Here is a 12275-nt window from a genome sequence, read left to right as displayed (position 1 = left end):
AGGCTCAGTTGAAACCAGCATAAAATAGAATATTTAAAGTGGATCCTGTCACTTACTATGGTATAGTTCATTTACAATATTTTTATAATGAAAACTGCATTTCAGACAGTTGTTAGGCTGGGCTAATGCTACCAGGGGAGAATTCTTTGTCGGCAGGTATTCATTTCAGCTGCAAGGAAATGTACAGATAGGAATTTTGTCCCTAAAATATGTACGTATTTTTGAAGCCATTCCCTATTCTTGTGTATGTACAGGACACTCAAGTAAACAAAGTCCTTGTATTAAATACGAATGCTGTTGTTGTTTCCAGCCCATTTCTGCATAAGTGTTTTCCAAGAAGCTCTTGCTTTTGCTGCTATGCAACACTGGTCTCCCTGGTACCAATCAGCCCAGTCACAGCTTTCCCTGAAACGAAACAAAAGCAGAAGGGCTGTAGAAGTGTTTCTGAATTTTCCTGTGCTGTGCTCAGCAAGTTACAAAGATGGGTGCCAAAAGGCATTGCATAACAGTTCTCTTACTTTATTTCTCTATTTTAAGCACTTTCCTGCACTTATTTTCTGCAGTTATTATTTGTGTCAAACCAAAGCATATAAATGCAATTAAATTTGTAAAAATATGGAACCAGGGTAAATTTTTTTCATTCCAGAAGGAAATTTCCTACTTTTTCCCATCTGTACCAAGCTAGGTACCAAGCAATGTACCAAGGAAAACAGACACTCGGGACAGAGGAAGAGACAAGAAACCCACATATACTCAGTAGCATAGTAAGTCATTAGTGTTCCACATTTGGGTTTGGCCTTGCAGAAACCTTTTAAATACATTTTTCTACAACTACCCGCAACCGTTATTTTCCATAAAATACATGAATCTGTATAGATATACTAACTTTTTCCTTCCCACTTCACTACCCCTTTTCACCACTTATCAAATACCTGATTGCTAGGAGGTTGCATGCTACTCAGAGCAGTAACTGTCGAAACCTTTATCCTGAACTCTGAAACATCAGCTCCAACAAAAAAAAACCACCACATATACACACAAAATCACTTAAATGTGACATAAGAGGTGTGTGTGTTATTAAGGCTCTGCAACTTTCTGTAGAAACCAGAAGTTCTCATATGCAAGACTGTTTTGGTTTGGTTTGTTTTTAAAAGAAAGGGAAAAGGAAAGAAGGGAAAGGCAAAAGACCGTCTTGTCCTGAAGAGTTACTGCCTACCAGGAATTCACTCCATGCAGGCTGAAACTCTCCACACCGCTGGGAGCCTTCCCAGAGGGAGCACGTCCCCAGCAGCCTGTGGGTTGCCCCACCTTCCCCTTGGACAGCCCAAGGGTCACTGAAGCTGGCTGGACAGAGCCACGACCTGGCCAAACCCAGAGGATGAGTGCAGCATATCACCAGATCCAGAGGTTTACTTTGCCCTACGTGGATGCTTCCTATGCACTATGGACTGTTCATACTGCAGAAGATAAACTTTTATAAGCCAGAACCTAAATTTCTTTAAAACATACAAATTAGCAGTCAGAGATCATATAAATTTATAAATAAAAAAACAGAATACTGGTAATTCTTGTCTGTAATTGTAGAAATTGAACATGATTTCAGTAGCAGCAGTTCTGAGATGATGATGAGGTTGATATAAATGACTTTTTGGCTTGTTAGGACAGAGGAACAACCTTATGTGTCCTCCACTAAAAACCATTCAAAACAAGGGGAGCTGTCATATACCAGGAATAACGAGAAGCCTTGTGAGGCACCCTTATATGCATTATTCTTTGCTTATTCCTACAAAATAGGGGGTGGGGGCTCAAATTCTACAGATATTAATTATGAAAGGACACGAGACAGTATCTAACTAAACATATTACTTAACAAGATTCTTTCACAATTTAAAACAGAATGGATTCAAGATGGAGAGAGGTTCTGTGATGTTATGTAAAAGATCTTGTTTACGAGTAAAGAGGAAGGAAATCTCATACAGATAGGTGAAGACGAGGGTTTTTTGTTAGCATCGTGAAAATCTTAGTCTAATCCAAGAATTCTCATTAGTCTAAGTCTAATTATTCCAAAAAGAGAAAGAATAATAACGCAGTTAAAGTACTAATTTACAGAAAAATCACAACAGTAATATTATGGCTAAAATTGTTACATGCATGCAAGGACGCATCTTAGTTTCTATTCCTTCTCCTAGAGATTGCTCCTGCTCCTCCGGGAATTCGGGTCAGCAGCTTCAGGCTACTGGAGGAAGTAACACCAACAGTCATCGGCCACTGGCGTCCTTTCTTGGGAGAAACATTATGCTAATGGTGGTGGTTTCTTCTTCCTCTCCCCAGGATCCACTTTGGATCATTTTTATATGTTAGCTAACATGCTTTTACACCTTTCTTTTTCTTCACTGGTCTGCACCTTCAGGTTACATCCGAATTTACTATATATAGTGTCATTTATGTATGTTAGATAGTATCTGTTTGTTAGTTAGTAGAGATAAGATCTCTTTGTTACCCCTAAAATCAATTTTACTAAGTCAGGTCTGCATTATTTTTTTTTAAACTAAGCATCAGTGAGTTGTTTATATCCATAGGTGCTCCAGTACCCAACCCGTGCCCCGTTTGTTAACTTGCAGCCTTGTAGCACGGCCTTGCTCAGAGGCCATAAGCTTTGCAGTGAGTTTGCATGGCCTCAGGACCCAGGCTTGCCAGCCCTGCTCTGTTGGAGCTTGTCCTGACCTGCCTGCAGCTTTGTTTTGGTTGGCACAACTGTGACAGCAATTTCTTGAATTGACTGTCTGTATCCAATTTGTTTTGCTTTCTTTTATCTTTGCACAGTACAACTGCAGTTCGATGTAGAGAGCAGCAACAAACAGTTGTTCTGGGTGGGATGAGATATTTATTACTCTTACACAATGACACAGCACAGAGAAACGTGGGCCTGGTACAACAGCAGAGACCTTGCGATGAGAAGGTGCAGGATGAAGGAGTGTGGGCAGGGGTGATAAGACCTTCTGTGACAGTTATGTGGATGACACGATGCCAATAGAACAGGAGCCTAAAGCATGGTGCAAAACCGCAAAGGTGCATCAGCAGAGGCAGAAGGGGGAAACAACCCTTCCCTAGCCTATGCATGATAACCAGGTCAGCCTATACTAGCCTGAAATATTCTCCTTATCATAGATGCCTCTGGATTTGAACAAAGTAAACACCAAGAGCTATTTGAAGCTGTTGCCACATTCTCTGCAACACAATGTAATGCATGGCACAGAGCCAGGCTAAAGACAGCGGCTTAGTGACTCCTAGGTTTCTTTTCCCCTACAGGCAGCTCTTCCAGCTTCTTTTGCAAATTCAGACACAAGCTGTAGTTTCACTTTCTGGTTCCCGTTAAATTACTCATAGATCACGTGAGGGCTGGAGCACATAAAAGGAAAGTCATAACAACAGTGAGTGGTACTCCTTTGGCTTTGAAGCTCTCTTAAAGACAAGTGGGCAGAGAAGGAAAACCATGAGGTAAGCAAGGAACCCAATCTCTGAAAGATGCTTTTTTGCTATACCAAGGGAAAATAATGCTTGTTATTTACAGAAATTTAAGCAGTGAGGGACTTTGGGGATCCAAACAGCAGTAAGTATTTTACAGAATATTTACTGGAAGAATCGAAATAAAATAAGGATGCTATTGAATATTGTAATGTTATTGCTTCTGTGACAAGGGCCAGTCTCTGCGAACAGAACTGACAATCAGAAAAAGTGTGCTTGCAGTTCAGGGGTGAAATCCAGGCTGGAGCTGGAGCTGGTGCCCTGCCAAATGAGTGACTGGCGCTGTTGTGTTTGAGAATATACTTTCTGATCTCTGCTACAGCGAGGACCAGCAAACAGGGCAGTGCAGGCTGTGGGCTGCAGCTGGGAGCATAAGCGGGGGGTTAACATTTTCTGAAGACTGTCGTGCATGCACAGAGGCACCCACACAACTAGGACAAAGCCATGTCATGACAACTTTGGAAATTGCATTTACCAGTTATGTGTTGAACTAAGCTAAACTGTATTTAATCTGCATCACTGTGATAGTTCGGTGTGGGGGAGGGAGTTCTGGTGGTGGGGGAGGGATTTCTGGTGGCAGGAGAGGGGATTTGCTCCCTGTGCCACCAGATACATATTCCCATCCCCCTCGGGGTTGAGCCAATCATCGACGCCTCTGCGAGAGTAGTTTCTGGAGTTTTCCTCATGCGCAGGGGATCCATTGGAGCAAGGGAAAATGGTGTAAGGACTCCTTTTCCTTTAAGAAAGGAGCGGCAGTAACAACATGGATGAACTGACCTGCACTCCCCCATTCCCTGTCCCCCTGCGCCGCTAGGGGGAAGGTAGAGCCGGGAACAAAAGGAAGGGGGTGTGGGGAGGTGTTTTTTAAGATCTGGCCTCGTTTTCTCTTTATCCTCTCAAGTAACCTGTTTAGTTTCCCTTTGTCCTTTTAAGCAACTGTTAATAAATTGTTTTGTTTTAAGAAAACTGAGTCTGTTTTGCCCAGGACCATGGTTGGTGAGTGGTCCCTCTCTGGTTTTGTGTCGACCCTCAGTCCTTCTATTATAAAACCACAAAATCACAAACCTATTTTTGTGACATTCATGAATATTCATTTTCCACCAATGTCTTTTCATTAATTAATCTCCACTGTTGTTTTCAACCATGGACATTGTCATAGTTCTCAGCTGAGGCGATAAAAAAACACATTTCATTTTGAATTGAATGGGACTGTTCAAGTGCTTCAAGCTATTCCTGCTGATCTGGGAGCCAATATCTCTTCTGTGGTATTCACCTGTAGCCAAAGGTGTCTAACAAGATAGTCCTAATAATAGGAACTTACTCTCACTTCCCCTTCATCCCAGAAGAACTGTAATTACCTCATATACAGCTTGATAATTAGGAACAGCTGTTAATACTAATAAAAAAACCATCAGTTAAGCAGAGGAGATTATTTAAGAAAGGAAAAGTCTGTGAGACAAACTTATGCATTAACGGCATTTATAAATACCTCTTTTGTCTAACATTCCTCCAGTACCTCTGTGTCACGCGGTTTGGATGGAAATGTGTATTCAGTGTCACTTTCTCCAGTGTCCTTCCCTCTGTCCCACAACCTGTAAGAATTGCTTCCTGATCCATCCTTTATGTGTCTCCTCATAATTTTCTATTCTTTCCACTCACTCCTTTTTTATTTTTTTTTAACCTAAAAGATATCTCCTCTTGTACCTGATTTTGCAGGTAAGCAGCAGCATACGTTATACCACATAGGCTGTTAGACCCTCTAAGTTTTACAGGAAGGAAAGCAGAGCTGTCTTTCTAACAAAGACTGATTTGACTGAGAAACATCGGTTATAAAGTCGTGTCTAATTCCGCCTTTAAGGGAGAGCAAAATATGGACTAAAGTGTTATCTCCTCTGCCTTGTAAAGGTTTGTCCTTGAGAGATTATGTGATAAAAGCTGGTCTGCACACCCACACAGGGGCACAGGCAGGCAATGGCAGGAGGGGGAACCCAAATAACACCCTACCCCGGCTGCTCCCAGGCCTGTCCCAAGAGCCATCAGCCCATCCCCACACACACAGAGGAGCACAGAGGGACAAGGGCAGGTGGGGGCTCCTCGATGCCCCAGGGTGACATGAGCACTCACCCAGCTCTCTCGGGGCTACCCCAGGGGACCCTCAGCCCCATGGGCCAGGGGTAAACCCAGCACCGGGGGTCCACAGGAGTGCCTTACAATCTGAACTGCTCCAGGGTACGAGATACGTCGTGGGATGCAGGAAAAAGCATTTGGGCATTACATGAGACTTACTATGGGCTATTTGGGGAAGGGACCGAAGACAGCGAAACAAGGGATCTGGGTGATTTGAGAAAGAACAAATGTTGAAAAATAGAGAGGGGATAAAGGAATATTAAGGACCAGTTGTATGTAAAAAGGGACTGGTCAGTATGCGTGCATGCATCTAAGGATAAGGCACCTGAGCAGGGAGGATCCCTGACCAGCTACTGGATGTCCAAAACCAGCTTCTGGGGATCCGCAGGATTAGTGAGTGAGTGAGTGTGTGGTCTGTACCAGCAAGTGGAGTGGGATTGCGCCCTTGGGGGCCTGTACACCCAAGTGGCAGCAACTGGGGAGACTGGTGGGATCCAGGAGCCAGCTACTGGATACATCAGTATGGTCATAACAAATATCTGACAAACAAGGATTTACAAATTCAGGAAATGCAAAATGAAGTTTCTAATCCAAACCATAAAATATATAGAGACATGGGAAAGGCACTATATCACTTTCTCTATAGTTTGGGGAAAGATTTTTATTTGATTACCTCTTTTAGATAGGCTTCAGTAATTGTTCCCAGCATAGAAAATATGTTCCTGAGGCTCAGAGGAGTGCCAGCTTTACAATAGAGACCGCCCTCCTCTTTGACATCTGGATCGCCAGGTCTGTTGTTATGTAAGAGGCGCCCTCATACACTGGCAAGGAGAATTACTAAAATAATTATTCAGCTCTTTAGACCTATGGCTTTCCACAGCTTTGGCTTGTTTGAAGTATTGTTGACTAGTGGCACCAGGTGAGGTATTGCCTGCTTTTGAAGTACGGTATGCCTGGTTTAAAATAATAGCAAAAAGCAAAAGGAGTATAAGTAAGTTTCCCTTTGTTTCCTTCTAGTACCAATTCCAAGAATTCCTTGAAGACCTTCCTGCTACAGCTAGAATGTCATTTTACATGGACTTTGCTGAAGCAGGATGTGGATCTCGACGAGCTAGAGGAAACAATATACGATCAGATCGAGTTTTTAATAAAATCCAACATCCAAAATTATAATCTACTATCCTATGTATGCCACCTAAAGAATTCAAATGAGGAAGCCTTGAGAAATCTCCAAAAAGCTGAAGAAGAAATTAAAAATAATTATCCAGATGAAATTGCCAGGAGAAGTCTTGTTACCTGGGGCAACTATGCCTGGATCTATTACCATATGGAGAGATATGAAGAAGCTGAAACTTATATAAGAAAAGTGCAAAACAGCTGCAAAAAGCTTCCAAGTACTGCTGAATGGAAGATCCAGCTTCCAGAGATCTATGCTGAGCAAGGATGGGCATTAATAAAGTTTGGGAGAAAATACTATGAGAGAGCAAAGAGTTGCTTTGAAAGTGCTCTGAACATTGAACCCAATAACCCAGATTTTCATGCTGGCTATGCAATAGCAATGTACCGTTTAGAAGATTTTTCTCAAAGACAATGCGAAGATGTAAACCCATCCATCGAGCCCCTGAAGCGTGCAGTGGAACTGAATCCAAACGATACTTTCATTATGGCATTAACTGCATTAAAACTTCAGGACTTAAAGCAAGTTAATGAAGGGGAAAAGTACATTGAAGCAGCAATGCAGAAAACCCCTGATCTTCCTTATTTCCTGCGATATGCTGCTAAATTTTACAGAAGGAAAGGAGATGTGGACAAGGCACTGGAGATTTTGAAAAAGGCCCTAGCAGTGACACCAAGATCTTGCTTTTTGCATCACCAGCTAGGACTCTGCTACAGATCAAAGCTGTGGCAATTGAAAAGGACTACAAGATACCCACCTCAAGAGCAAGTGGAGGCACTCATCCAACGTGCCATTTTTCATTTTAAAACAGTGATTGACCAAAAGACAAAATTTTTTTCTGCCCATACTGACCTAGCAAACATGTATGCAGAAGGAAAGAGGTATGAAGAGGCAGAAGAGACATTTCAGAAAGCGTTCCAGATAAATATTCTATTTTATGATGATAAACAAGAATTCTATTACCATTATGGCAATTTTCAGCGTTTTCATATGAAATCAGAATCTGAAGCCATAAGGAATTACCTAGAAGGGGTGAAAATTGAAGAAGATTCTTATGGAAGAAATAAGTGCATAAAGGCACTGAAGAAATTGTTGGAACAGAGAATTCAGAGAGGTTTAGAAGATGCAACAGATTTTGCTACACTTGGACTCGTTCACAGTCTCAATGGTGAGAAACATGAAGCAATTGAGTGCTATGAGAAAGCCATTGCATTGTGTCCTGACAGTGAAGAATATCTGACTGCGTTATGTGAGCTACGACTTTCCATCTCAAGCTAAAGTTCTGAAAAATCCTTCACACCAAAAAAAACCCAAACAAGGCCATTTCAACAGACTCTCAAATTCTTTTTTTTTTTTTTTTTTACAGTTGAAGTTATAACCAGGTGAAACATCTGGTAGCATCACTTTCTGATGATAATGTAGAAACTGCAGATAATGATTGTTCATTTGTTCATTCATTCACCAACAAACAGTATGCTTGGAAACATTAAATAATAGCTAAGCTACCTTACTCCTCAATGTTAACACTGATATAAAGGTTGTGGTTAAGTGATGATCTGTAGAACATAGAACTTCTAAGCTGGAAATCAGATCTTACCTTCTTCCGAGAAAAAGATAAGGGAATCCTATTGTAGTATTTCACCTATCCACTTGAAAGGCATGCTTATACACAAATGGAATTTCTGATGCTTTTTCAAATATTTTAAATATGTCTTTTTTTAGTGTTATTTACAAAAACCTTTTGTTGAAGACATGTTTAGTTTACTACCTTGTGTGTTGTTTGACCATGAATATAAAGGCTGTTTAGCTAGCTCACTGAAAAGCTTACAAAACAGGTATTGTTGTTGTGAACTATTAAAGAGCATTGTGTCCATCAACTATTGCTTCCGGTATCTCTCTGCTGACTGATCGTCATGTTAGTAGATAGAAAGAAAGGGAAAGAGCCATTCAAAGAAGTAAAAGGGATAAAGTTATGACAGGATGTGAAAGGGTCAGGAGATAGGCCCATTTGTTTTCCCAAACTCTCAGCAAAGCTGGCTTCAGAGCTATTGCACCGAAGAATTAAACTGTGCACAAAACAACATCCGTCTAGTTTACCCAAAACAGCGCTCTCAGGAACTGCTACAGCAAACATCTGGAGAGGAAGGAAGGGCAGTCTTTGAGATGCCAAAGAGATGGCTGTCTGCGGCCATGCTTGTGAAACAAGCCAGGGATAGAGAACACACACAAGAAATGTACTGAACTGGGCACGGAGGGCAGAGTGCACGTAGAGCAGGAAGTTGCATGAGCACTGAAGAACAGGGCAGCAGAACACAAGGGGCATGTGGGAAAAGGGGTAGGCACCCACAGCGTCTACATGAGAGGAAGAAAGGGCGGAAAGAACAGAGAGAATGGGTGGAGGTAGTGATTGTTTTCAGATATCCAGCTATAGGCCAGTCTAATTCCACAGTATTGTACCTTGGTATAATAGATTATGATTCTCAGAGAAAACTAATGCTGCACTTCCAAAACACTTCTGAGCCCTAGCCAGTAGCATAGAACAACGCAAACTGGTGACAAAGCCCATCAGGAAGGATGTGTGGTTTTGTTTCTGGCCATCCTGGAGCATCCCTGCCCCCATATGTTGAGTTTATGGGATGGGGTTTTGGTAGCAGGGGAGGGGCTGCAGAGATAACCCCTGTAAGGACCTGCTAGAAGCTTTCCCAGCTCCAAGTCAGACCCACTTCTGGCCAAAGCCAAGCCAATCCGCACCGATGTAACACATTTAAGAAGAGACAAAGAAACCTGTGCCATGCGGGACCTGCAGTAAAGAGAGGAGGGAGGTGGGGGGGCCTGGCCCCTGGTTGCCTGTGCAGATGGGTGCCCTCGCTGGGCCAATGCCACTTGACTGGCAATGGCTGCGGCAGCATGGCTTGGAGCACTTTGCAGCTCCCTGCTCCCGGGACACTCCCTGGGCGGAGTTTGTCCTGCCAGGACTGCCGAAGTTCATCAGGCCAGTCAGGCCCATCGGGGCTGCAGCAGAGAGAGGAGTGAGATCTGAGTGAAACAATCCTGCAGACACCAAGGTCAGTGAAGATTGGAGGGAGGAGGTGTGCCGGAGCTAAGATTCCCTTGCAGCCCACAGTGAGATAGCAGGTGGGCCCCTACCATCCATGGAGATTAACGGTGAAGCAGAGATCCACCCACAGCCCGTGGAGAACCCTACACTGGAGCAAGTAGCTGTGCCTGAAGGATTTCATAGAGGACTGTCTCCTGTGGGAAGGGACCTCACACTGCTGGAGATCAACGGCTGAGCAGAGATGCATCTGCAGTCTGTGGAGGACTCCACACCAGAGCGGGTGGCTGTGCCTGAAGAAGCTGCGACTCCATGGGAAGAGCCCATGCTGGAGCAGTCTGATGGGTAAGGATCACATCTCGGGGGAAGGACTCATGTTGGAGAAGTTCATGGAGAACTGTCTCCTGTGGGAAGTGACCCCATGTTGGGAGCAGGGGAAGAGTGTGAGGAGTCCTCTGCCTGAAGAGGAAGGAGCAGCGGAAACAACGTGTGATGAAGTGACCGCAACCCCCATTCCCCATCCCCCTGTGCTGCTGGCAGGGAGGTGATAAAGCCAGGAAGGGAGCAGGGGGGAAGGTGGTGGGTTTTTTTTTTTAAACATCTGGCTTTGTTTCTCATTATCCTCTCTAATGTGATTGGTAACAAATTAAATTGATTTGTCTCCAAGTCAAGTCTGTTTTGCCTGTGACCATAATTAGTGAGTGATCCCTTCCTGTTCTTGTCTCAACCCTCAAGCCTTTGTTATATTTTCTCATCTCCATCCCACTGGGGAGAGAGGAGTGTGCAAGCGGTTGAGTTATGCTTAGTTGCCAGCTGGACAAAACCATGACACCCCACAACAGCAGTCCCGTGTACAGATGGGATGACGGGCCTGAACGAGTTTTATATTGCCAGATCATAAACCATCAAAAAACCTCTCCCTGCTCAGCTCTCCCTCAAAGAATCTTTCACAATACAAGCAAAAGTGATCAGGAGCTTAACAGTGCACATCATACAACTGCACCTTGTTTCTAAAAAAAGAGCTGGGGCAAAATCCACCCTTGTTTTCCAGACAACTGCCAGCTTATCTCTTACAAAGGTGGCCCCACCTAGGGAAAGAGCCAGGAGGGAGGAGAACAGGAAGGACTGGGAGCAGGACTGACACACCGCTCCTGAAAGCTGATAGAAGCAACAGTATGTTTGAAGTCAGGAACTGGTGACTACCTATGGCATTGTGCTCAGCTACAAAGGCAAAAGGGTACTTCAGGGGAATCCCCTGCCCTGCTCTTGAGGCTTTTAACGTCAGCATCATCTCCATTCAAACCCTCCTGACGGTATGGAAGGCAGCAGGGAGGAATTCGAGGAAGAGCTGGTGCAGGTTCCCCAAGCCGTGGTGGCACACCCATGCTCCTCTCCACTCCCTGCCCTGCCCCCAGAGCCACTCCTGCCTCTCTCCTGGAAAATGAACCTGGCAGAAATAAGAAGCAGCAATAAAGTATTCTGAGAAAAACAGGAGCCTGAATTTTTACGAAGAGTCAAAAGCGGCTCAACCTTCTCCATAGCGAAGAAATTCGCTGTGAGGCGCAGTGATGCAAGAAATCTCTTTATTGTGCCTTACCTTCTTTGGGATGTGGAGGATCACTGCTCGACCGCAAAACTACCCGGGGTGCTCGGAGCAAACGCTGCCTTCCAGTTCTTGCCCAGTGGCTGGTGAAGGAGGAGAAACGCTGTTTCCCACGGGGTGGTGCTGCCGCATCACCCAGCGCGGCGGCATCGGGAAGAGACCGAGCCTGACCTTCAGGAAGGGGACCACGTTGAACACACGTTTTGCAGTGTCCGAGTCCAACGGGCAAAACCAGAAGCACACAGAAGCTGAAGAATTCTCAGGTCACACTCAAGCATGAATACATCAATGAAGCCTACGCTGGCGGTGCAGGGAAAAAAAAAAAGAGGGAAGTATTCATTTACGAATCAAAAGTGCCTTTAAAATTATATCGAAACTAGTGGAATACACCAGAATAGTCACTTAGAAGAAGGTGTTATTGAAGCGATCCCGACTAAGGACTTGGTTGTGCTGACCGTGAAGTATTGTTACAGCTCAACTTAAACCAGCTCTTCCTTCTCACAGAAATTTGTGAAAGCAAACACGGAATTGTTGTGGCAATATAAAATATATTCACCATATAGTAGCGCAGACACCTTCTTTCCCAGGAGAGAGATTATCATCCAAGCTGTCAGAAACGCTTCAGGCTCAAAGTTTTATCTTTTTTTCTGAAAACAGGGTTATTTTTCAACAGAAAGTACTGGACTTTTCCAATGCTGTTTTTCACACAATTTTTCAAGGTGCAATTTATTACATGTTCCAAAGCCGATTTGATAAAAATTATCACTAGAACATAAGCGATTTCAGAA

General features: G+C 43.7%; 1 protein-coding gene across 2 annotated transcripts; it reads left to right on the top strand.

The window, feature by feature from the left end:
* The first annotated feature begins 125 nt into the window (after positions 1–125).
* On the top strand, positions 126–8658 carry LOC104374182 (interferon-induced protein with tetratricopeptide repeats 5). Of its 2 annotated transcripts, none has more exons than XM_086616524.1 (2): positions 126–184; positions 6667–8658. In XM_086616524.1, exons 1-2 carry the CDS (start codon positions 126–128, stop codon positions 8105–8107), a joined length of 1500 nt encoding a protein of 499 aa, XP_086472650.1. In that variant the 3' UTR covers positions 8108–8658. The 2 variants fall into 2 exon arrangements, with proteins under 2 accessions (XP_086472650.1, XP_086472651.1); XM_086616525.1 differs by lacking the exon at positions 126–184 and adding an exon at positions 3421–3498 and having other exon boundaries at positions 6670–8658.
* Positions 8659–12275: the final 3617 nt, after the last annotated feature.

Source organism: Tauraco erythrolophus, chromosome 9 (genome assembly GCF_009769465.1).
Source record: "Tauraco erythrolophus isolate bTauEry1 chromosome 9, bTauEry1.pri, whole genome shotgun sequence".
NCBI classification, from domain to species: domain Eukaryota; kingdom Metazoa; phylum Chordata; class Aves; order Musophagiformes; family Musophagidae; genus Tauraco; species Tauraco erythrolophus.
This window is presented reverse-complemented; position numbering and strand designations above follow the sequence as displayed.

What these genes read in the sequence shown, in the direction of transcription:
- LOC104374182 (XM_086616524.1), top strand. Translation starts at nt 126, where the DNA reads ATGCTACCAGGGGAGAATTCTTTGTCGGCAGGTATTCATTTCAGCTGC. An exon ending in TTCAGCTGCAAGGAAATGTA is followed by an intron (nt 185 to 6,666) that starts CAGATAGGAATT and finishes TTTGTTTCCTTC; the next exon opens with TAGTACCAATTCCAAGAATT.